Genomic DNA, 10,000 nt, shown 5'->3' on the forward strand with positions numbered 1-10,000 from the left:
AGCCATGTAGCAGCTAGCTAGTTTGTCAAGAAGTCGGTTGGGGTTGGTTGTCACACATGATGTGATCAGAAATTCTCACAAGAGTAAAAAGTGTAACAACCAACCCTGGTCTCCCCTACTCAGACAAAAAAGGAAGCAAAGCTTTATCTACTTTAAAACTACAGGAAAATACACACACACACACACACACACACACACACACACGTACTTACACAATACTTGGCTTGAGCCAAAAGCCTGTTTAATTTACCATAAAGCTGTTTGCTCCTGCTTCCAGTCTTCATGCTATGCTAACTAAGGCTCCAGTTACTCTTCTACTGTATGTTCTTAATCGCTGGCAATAAAGTGATTAAGTGTATTTCCCAAAATGTTGGACTATGCCTTTAACTGGGATGCTGCTAACACAAACAAACACAGTTCTGTTGCTTACTGGCTCCAGGTTGTTTGTCTCATATCATGTATTTCTTTTCTAACCAAAGGCTGGGTGAATGGCAATGTCAAGAACATTTCTGATAATGATGACATCATTTTGTTTCTGACAGACTGTTTAGTGTAAACCTGTTTTGCTTCTCTCAGATCTTGCAGACAGCAGCGTTACATCACAGACCTCTGAGCTTCCTCCTACTGACAGCAGTGTAACTTGGACCACAGCTGTGGGCAGTGATGTGACCAGATATGACTTGAGGTCAGAGGAGTCTAGCACCTTGAGAAGCAGTACAGCAAACTCTTCAACACCAGGTGCAACCACAACTCTGAGTCTGAGCGCTGGAAATACAACAGAAGCCACTCAGTATAACGGTAATAATAAAATAATGACTTATTTCACAGTTAATTGATCAAAGCTGGAAAGATCTTGATTTTCTTCCTTTTCCCTTCATTCTCTTCTCTGAATTTGCTCCTTAGGTTCTTCACAAACTTATTGGTGGTTGGTGTTCATCATCGTTCTGTTACTGATCATCGTGGCTGTCTGTCTGTACACGAGACGAATCAGAAGGGAGAGGTGAATACACCAGATCCATTTTACACCTGGTTGTAGTTGTTCAGGTTAATCTGCATATTTCCTGATACAGCTAACATACTGGTGCTCTTACTCTCTGTCTTTCTTCCTGCAGGACGGAGGGAATGATTTGATCCTCCAGTCCAGTATGTAGCTGCAGGACTACAGAACATTAGCACACAGCCTTTCTCCATCTTGAGATGTAATTCAGTAACAGAACTGGACATGAAGCAAGTATCTGTTAAAGCTGTGAGCTTTGTTATACAGGCAGAATCTACTTTCACTTGTGGTCAGTTTCAATCTGCAGTGACGACAGTCTCCAGTAAATGCAGGCTACGTGTATATGTGGCTTTGTTTGTGTTTGTTTTTAACTTTGTGTATAAAATGTTTTGTTTTTTTTACCTTTACACAAATAAATATGTTGTGGGTTTCTTGTATTGGACGTATAATAATTCACCACAAAGTTTCTAATACTTGAAACTGCTTCATATAATTTCGGTTACACAGAGATTGTTTTATTTATCATTTTATTTTATTCAAATTTGTTTGGTATTTTGTTTTATTTTATTTTATGTTATTTTATTTATTATTCTTTAAATTATCATTTTATTTTATTTGATTATAAAGAAAATATAGTGAAATGTGGTACCTGAACATCGCCTCCTAAAATAGTGATGTTTATCAGTCCGATATAAGCCCGCTGGTGAGAGCTGCTGAGGCCCGAGCGTCTCCTCCCTCCGATGTCTGTCTGTCTGAGGAGCGCCAGTCCGCTCAGCCTTTAAAGGAGAATACACCCTAAATATGAATCTGTGGCATTTAAAGGAGAATACACCCTAAATATGAATCTGTGGCTTTTAAAGGAGAATACACTCTAAAAATGAATCTGTTATTTCTATGTATTTATATGTATTTAAACTAACTGTCACATTATTAGATATTTGACATCTAAATTTAAAAAAAGCACAATCTCAAATTCAGTTTTAGGGTGGGTTTCTGCTGCCTGCTGCTCAGTTCACGTGCCTCACTGCTGCTGCTTCTGCTCTGTGCATCACACTAGTTCATGTTCAGTTAGCGCCACCTGCTGCTGGACATCATATTTTATATATAATATGAACATTAACACAATGCTCTCACCCCATGACATGACTCAGAGATGTTGTTGGAGCTGTGCTGTGTGTGTGTGTGTGTGTGTGTGTGTGTGTGTGTGTGTGTGTGTGTAGAGAAGTGTCTCCTGTTATTTTCCCCAGCTTGCTCATCACCTCATTCTCCCTTATCATACTCTACTCCCAAAACTTGTCCTTGATTCTCACACCACATTCCTGCTCCTTAGCTGACTCATTCACACACACACACACACACACACACACACACACACACACACACACACACACACACACACACACACACACACACACACACACACACACACACACACAGAGTTGTGTTCATATTTGTTTGTTTGTGGTATGACGTCGTTACCGTGGCAACCTTCACAGAGCAAAGACCTGACATGATTTTTTTTTAGTTTTATTACATCATCAAATGTTTTTGTTGCATTACGGGGTCAAAGGTAACACTCAATGGCTCTAAGGATGGCACTTTGATCCATCACAGACTGCCATGAAATTTTAATTATAGCATACATTACATTGTCTCTAAAACTTGAGATAACACTGTGCTCACAGGAAATATCAAAAGGTTATGAAAACGTTTGTCACCTGCTATGTAAAAATCAAACACACAAACAAACACTTCACACATTCACACACAAACACGTAGATACAAATGTCTACACACAGGTTTGATAAGTACTGTCCTGGTGCAACATGCTGCTACATGGAGGTCCCAGGTGTTTCCTATGGAGCCAGAGAGACTTTCAGATTTGGTATGGTAGGTCAGGTATGACCTCAGTGTGCAACCATTAGCAGGTCATAGCACTTTCTCTAAGGCCAGTAATTCACAGTTTTAATTCTTATTTAATTGGAAAGAACAGTCCCTATTTAACTTTTCTGTCAGGGACATTGGGAAGTAACTTAATTTAATAATATCATATGGCCTTACAGTGCTTCTTGGACCACTGAATGAAGCAATCAGAGTGATGATACATTTTGTGCATCCCCTGGGAAGAGAGCCCTTATCAAACAGAGCAATGTACCTTTATAATTCCATAAAACACTGTCAGAATACTGAAAAGTCCCCACTTGATAGCAGTAGTAAATTGTTGTATTCAGGAAGTACGTGGAGGTAAGAGCTTCAGTCTAAAGTCTACTGTTCCTTTTTTTTGCCAGATCTCTTGTTGCATTCAACTTGTAATGAGCTCAAACATGGTTGGAGTTGCACTGAAGACAGCCTTCTCTCTTCTGCTGCTTGCCTCTATTGTACAAGGTAATCTCATATTATATACACGTAAAGATTTGCATCGGTTTTAAATCTGTATTGACTACTGCGTCATGAGTGCTTCAAAGTGCCAGTGATTTTGCCTCCTCGCTTTCCTCTAACCCTTTCTGATGTTCTTGGCAGGGCTCCGTGATGTTGAGCTGTTCTATAATGAAACGGTGGAAGCAGTAGTCGGCCAGAACGTCAGCCTACCTTGTATAGTGAAAAATGGTGTCAAAATTGTCAATACTGAATGGAGTAAGAGAGAAAATGAAATCATAAAGCTGGCTCTGTACACACCAGGTTTTGGACTCCATCGGTTTAGGCCTAATATTAACATCCAGACTGTGTACAATTATGCAAAGAACTTCATGGGCTCCTATCTACAGCTTTATAAAGTGGAGAGAGAGAACAGTGGCATCTATGTTTGTGATATTACAACTTTTCTTTTCGGCTCCGTCAGGGTTGAAACAGAGCTAAAGATCAAAGGTAAGGAAGACAAGCACACACTACCAGACTATGTGAACTCTAATATGCGATTAGAGATGCAACTTTCTGATCAACCCTAACCCTACAGAATGACAACAACCTCTTATTGTCTAATGCATTTGTTTTTAACGTTACTCCTGAATGCATCACAGCACTGCTTCTCTGCTGGTGTGAGGATATATTTTAATCTCTTTATTTGGCCCATCTGAAAGTAAAGTTGTCAGTATATGCTAATATCATTCATCCTCCTTAGTCACTGATTCTTTTCATTTTACAGCATTCTTGTACTATCAGCTCAAATTAATCTATTTTTTCTGTCTAATAGATGCTGTCAGAATAATGTGTGATGCTAATAACACTGTTGAAGTCCAGTCTGGAGAAAATGTGATCATTCACTGTGAGGTGTCCCAAAAAGCATATTGCAGGTGGACCAAGGTACAGGCCATTCATTGGATTTCAGGATGATTTGCTTCCTTCAAAACCTTCAATATAAAAACACCTTTTCCAAATGAAAGGTATGTGAGTGCCACGTTGTGTTGTTTTGCCCTAGAACGAGAAGCTGGTGTCACGGAGTGAATCTCTGGAGCTCTGGTGGGTGACTTCTGCTCACGCAGGCCTTTACACACTGACTGTCGATACAGGAAGTGAAACAGTGCATAAGAAGTTCTACATCACAGTCCTAGCAAGCCCAAAGAGAGGTGAGCCTCTCCATCCCTTTGCAGCTATTTCTCTTTGTATCATGCTTCATTTCAGCATTTCTCCAGGACTTAATAAACTGCACTGGACCAGAGAGCTGATACTTGACTTTTGTTATCATAATGTAGCTCACTACATTTAACAATGGACATGATGTTGATATCAGATAGTCAGCCTAACATCCCTTAGCACTGGTCATGTTGTGGAACACACACAAGACAATGAGGCGAGGAGATATTTTGTCATTTCTAAGGTCAGAGTAATTTTTCACGATGGTGTTGTTTTTGTATTAAAAGCTTGTAAGTTATTAGTCATTTAAAAATCAAACACTTATTAAAAAAGCAAAGGTAATAGCTTTGATGTGAGTCCATTTTTATTTAGCAAGCTAAAGCCATGTAGCAGCTAGCTAGTTTGTTAAGAAGTCGATTGGGGTTGGTTGTCACACATGATGTGATCAGAAATTCTCACGAGAGTAAAAAGTGTAACAACCAACACTGGTCTCCCCTACTCAGGGGAGACCAAAAAAGGAAACAAAGCTTTATCTACTTTAAAACTACAGGAAAATACACACACACACACACACACACACACACAATACTTGGCTTGAGTGCCAGTGATTTTGTCTCCTCGCTTTCCTCTAACACTTTCTGATGTTCTTGGCAGGGCCCCGTGATGTTGATCTGTTCTATAATGAAACGGTGGAAGCAGTAGTCGGCCAGAACGTCAGCCTACCTTGTATAGTGAGAAACATCACCAATCTAAAGATTGTCAATACTGAATGGAGTAAAAGAGAAAATGAAATCAAAAAGCTGGCTCTGTACACACCAGGTTTTGGACTCCATCGGTTTAGGCCTAATGTTAGCATCCAGACTGTGTACAATGATGCAAAGAACTTCATGGGCTCCTATCTACAGCTTTATAAAGTGGAGAGAGAGAACAGTGGCATCTATGTTTGTGATATTACAACTTTTCCTTTCGGCTCCATCAGGGTTGAAACAGAGCTAAAGATCAAAGGTAAGGAAGACAAGCACACACTACCAGACTCTGCAGCGCTCATATGATTTAATATGTGATCAGAGATGCAACTTTCTGATCAACCCTAACCCTAAAGTGTAACAACCAACCCTGGTCTCCCCTACTCAGACAAAAAAGGAAGCAAAGCTTTATCTACTTTAAAACTACAGGAAAATACACACACACACACACACACACACACACACACACACACACACACACACACACACACACACACACACACACACACACACACACACACACAATACTTGGCTTGAGCCAAAAGCCTGTTTAATTTAGCATAAAGCTGTTTGCTCCTGCTTCCAGTCTTCATGCTATGCTAACTAAGGCTCCAGTTACTCTTCTACTGTATGTTCTTAATCGCTGGCAATAAAGTGATTAAGTGTATTTCCCAAAATGTTGGACTATGCCTTTAACTGGGATGCTGCTAACACAAACAAACACAGTTCTGTTGCTTACTGGCTCCAGGTTGTTTGTCTCATATCATGTATTTCTTTTCTAACCAAAGGCTGGGTGAATGGCAAAGTCAAGAACATTTCTGATAATGATGACATCATTTTGTTTCTGACAGACTGTTTAGTGTAAACCTGTTTTGCTTCTCTCAGATCTTGCAGACAGCAGCGTTACATCACAGACCTCTGAGCTTCCTCCTACTGACAGCAGTGTAACTTGGACCACAGCTGTGGGCAGTGATGTGACCAGATATGACTTGAGGTCAGAGGAGTCTAGCACCTTGAGAAGCAGTACAGCAAACTCTTCAACACCAGGTGCAACCACAACTCTGAGTCTGAGCGCTGGAAATACAACAGAAGCCACTGAGTATAACGGTAATAATAAAATAATGACTTATTTCACAGTTAATTGATCAAAGCTAGAAAGATCTTGATTTTCTTTCTTTTCCCTTCATGAATGCAACGTTTCAAGGAAGGATCTGTGACCACAGTCTGACCTGTGACTCAAAAACAAAAGTGGAACTTTTATATAATTAACCAAAGGATAAATTATCCATTACCATTCTGTCCATCTGAATCTCTATATTTGTCTGAAATTGATGCCCTTAAAAAACACATGAACATAAGATTCTTCACCATCTGCCTCCTTCTCAAGTATGTTAGCCTTACAGATTCTGGTTATCTCAGTCTCAGACTAAATGCCTTTTAAAGGTAGAAAACGTGTTAAATAAGAGTCAACTTGTGGAGTTGGAGCATGAGCAGCTGTGGGAGGATTGCAAAATGTTTCATATTGTAGCTTTATATTTATGATCAATATTTCTATTTAAACCTGATCCATGTCCTAACCACAGAGCTCTGGCTGCTGTCCTCCACAATGACACTTTCTCTCTTCTCTGAATTTGCTCCTTAGGTTCTTTACGAACTCATTGGTGGTTGGTGTTCATCATCGTTCTGTTACTGATCATCGTGGCTGTCTGTCTGTACACGAGACGAATCAGAAGGGAGAGGTGAATACACCAGATCCATTTTACACCTGGTTGTAGTTGTTCAGGTTAATCTGCATATTTCCTGATACAGCTAACATACTGGTGCTCTTACTCTCTGTCTTTCTTCCTGCAGGACGGAGGGAATGATTTGATCCTCCAGTCCAGTATGTAGCTGCAGGACTACAGAACATTAGCACACAGCCTTTCTCCATCTTGAGATGTAATTCAGTAACAGAACTGGACATGAAGCAAGTATCTGTTAAAGCTGTGAGCTTTGTTATACAGGCAGAATCTACTTTCACTTGTGGTCAGTTTCAATCTGCAATGACGACAGTCTCAAGTAAATGCAGACTACGTGTATATGTGACTTTGTTTGTGTTTGTTTTTAACTTTGTGTATAAAATGTTTTGTTTTTTACTATTTTGTGGGTTTTTTGTATTTGAAAATAAATTCTGGTTTAATTTGCCTCAGTTTTTTCCCTCTTTATTATTATTATTACATTGCAGGTGCATCATTTTTATCTTTTTTCTTGTAATATGATATATCCACATTAAATATTACTTTACTGGCCCCCTTTGGCTTGGGGGAGGGGGGGGGGCTGCTTCATATAATGCAGATCTATTTAGGTTACACAGAAATTGTTTTATTTATCTTATTTTACTTTAATTAGTTTGGTATTTTGTTTTATTTTATGTTATTTTATTTATTATTCTTTACATTTTTATTTTATTTTATTTTTTAATTTTCATATCATTTTATTTTATTTTATTAAATTAGTTTATTTTTATATTTTTATATTATCATTTTATTTATTATTTATTAAATTGGTTTGTTATTTTATTTTATACTTGCTGTGTCGATTTCACTTTCACCCCCCTTTGTGGTGTACTACCAACACATGAAAGCGATGCATTGGTCTCACTGATACAATGTTGCACTTTTCGAACGTGTTGCCCGGATACCATCGAACTTTACGTGACGTCATAGTTATCAGTGGGTTCGCAGGTGATGTCATCTCAAATGTCTTTAATCGGAATAAGTAAAAAAAAAAAAAAAAGTAAGTCAATAATATTTAATTGGGTGAAGTGTTAGCTGTTGCCTCTGGGGGAAAAAGCCTTCATCAGTAAGATGAAGGAGGCGTCATTGAAGATTACACACAAATGCCACTGTGTAAAACGTAAATGAGTTTAAAGTGTCGTTGTTATTTGGGACATTTGTTTATTAGTTGTTATAGAGTTCTTATTAATGTGTTCATGGCCTGCTTACTGCGGGACTTCTATATAAAATTTGAAATGCTAGAGCCTCCCTGACGACCGCAAATGAATCCCTGAATTTGGAGCGTGCAAAAAAAAGAGCGTCAGATTTGTGCTTCTGCGCATGCGCAGACTCTGGTGGGGTTGTGCTTGTTTAACGCTTGTAAATAAATGAATGTAGTTTCTTATCGGAATCAGACTTTTAATAAAGACCTAATTGTGTTTTGACGTCATTCATGTTTAATATAAAATTCTACTGAGTTGTGAATGTTTTCTTGAGATGTTTAAAAGTTAAAAATTGACTATCTGCAGCACCGTCACTGAAGGCTGTAAGTCAGTGAGTGACTCCCCTTATAGTTACTGTAAAGTAATAATACGCTCACGTTTCTCTTCAGATCGTATAAATCTTTCGCCTTTTACTAAAGATTTCCGCGGAAAGGAATAATACGAGTTCTTAGTAATTATTTGATGCCCTGCTTAGTGCGGAGCTTTCTCTCTTGTTAAATGAAATTTAGACTACTAAACAACTACTTATACTAACATGCTGAAGGATGGAAGTTCCATATTTGATAATGTTAGTCTACAAACCAAAACAACTCACTCTTCTCAGTTTTTCATACAGATTGTGAGCAAAGCTAATCTGTTCACATGTAGTTGTCAATAAATCAATATTAATATTCCTGATGTATGTTTATGATAGATATAACACTCTATATTAAGTCACTTTGCATAATCACTTCAGTACATTTTGGTTCCAATAATTATGTTGTTGAATTTTAGGCGTGTAAATGCTTTCACTTGTAATGAAGTATTCTAGTAGTAGTATATGAGTTCACATGTTTAAAAAGGAACACCCCTGAACATCTCTCCTGGGTAAGAGCTAATAAATACATAAATAAAGTGTAATTTAATAACTCAGGACTAAGTGTGTTGTTTCGTTTTGTAGCCAGCAGATGGCAGCAGTGCTACATATGAGAATATTGAAGATTAATGAAGCAGAAGGACTCAAAAAAAGAGTATAAACTTATTTGAGGGTTTTTATGAATGACTAAATAGTGTTTTCAAATGTCAGTGTGTTTCTATCACCATGTCAACTAAAATCAGCCAGCACAGGCTGATGTCACAAAGATTAAAGTGTGAAGTGCCACCGTCACTGTAGGGTGTATGTAAGTGAATGACTACCCCCATAGTGGCACTAAAGGAACAGTACACTCATGTTTCTCTTCAGATCGTATAAATCTTTCGCCTTTTACTAAAGATTTCCGTGGAGAGGAATAATATGAGTTTTCATTAATTTTTTGATGCCCTGTCTAGTGTGGGGCTTTCTCTATTGTCAAATATAATTATAACTTCAGGAAGGTGATGTTGTGCTAGTTTAACGCTGTTAAATGAATGAATGTAGTTTCTTATCGAAATCAGACTTTTAATAAAGACCTAATTGAATTTTGACGTCATGCATGTTTAATATAAAATTCTACTGAGTTGTGAATGTTTTCTTGAGATGTTTAAAATTTAAAAATTGACTATCTGCAGCACCGTCACTGAAGGCTGTAAGTCAGTGAGGGACTCCCCTTACAGTTAAAGTAGATAAGTAATACGCTCATGTTTCTCTTCAGATCGTATAAATCTTACGCCGAGGGAGGTTGCGAGGGCTAGATCTCTATACAGTTTCTGATCTCAAGTATTTTTAATATAAGAGGGGAGTCAGATTGTGAC

The 10,000-nt window shown here is 38.2% G+C and overlaps 3 protein-coding genes and 2 non-coding genes across 5 annotated transcripts in view; 4 read left to right on the top strand and 1 right to left on the bottom strand.

Moving 5' to 3' along the window:
- LOC128381858 (nectin-3-like protein) overlaps positions 1-1,004 on the top strand; it is a 2,765-nt gene extending 1,761 nt beyond the window's left edge. The window contains exons 5-6 of the mRNA XM_053341882.1: positions 577-798; positions 904-1,004. Coding sequence (XP_053197857.1) covers positions 577-798; positions 904-1,004 — 323 coding nt within the window. The remainder of the gene's footprint in view (positions 1-576; positions 799-903) is intronic.
- Positions 1-10,000, bottom strand: part of LOC128381463 (peroxiredoxin-like 2A) — a 223,662-nt gene that overhangs the window by 120,130 nt on the left and 93,532 nt on the right. The window lies entirely within an intron of this gene.
- LOC128381859 (uncharacterized) lies at positions 3,310-7,056 on the top strand. Its single transcript, XM_053341883.1, has 7 exons — positions 3,310-3,382; positions 3,518-3,862; positions 4,188-4,297; positions 4,413-4,560; positions 5,222-5,572; positions 6,199-6,420; positions 6,956-7,056. The coding sequence occupies exons 1-7, from the start codon at positions 3,310-3,312 to the stop codon at positions 7,054-7,056; spliced, it is 1,350 nt and encodes a 449-aa protein (XP_053197858.1).
- On the top strand, positions 8,660-8,774 carry LOC128382000 (U5 spliceosomal RNA). The gene has a single exon (XR_008323653.1). It is a non-coding gene; the product is annotated as a U5 spliceosomal RNA (small nuclear RNA).
- LOC128381983 (U5 spliceosomal RNA) lies at positions 9,493-9,607 on the top strand. Its single transcript, XR_008323637.1, has one exon. It is a non-coding gene; the product is annotated as a U5 spliceosomal RNA (small nuclear RNA).

The sequence above is a fragment of the Scomber japonicus genome, chromosome 20 (genome assembly GCF_027409825.1).
Source record: "Scomber japonicus isolate fScoJap1 chromosome 20, fScoJap1.pri, whole genome shotgun sequence".
NCBI classification, from domain to species: Eukaryota; Metazoa; Chordata; class Actinopteri; order Scombriformes; family Scombridae; genus Scomber; species Scomber japonicus.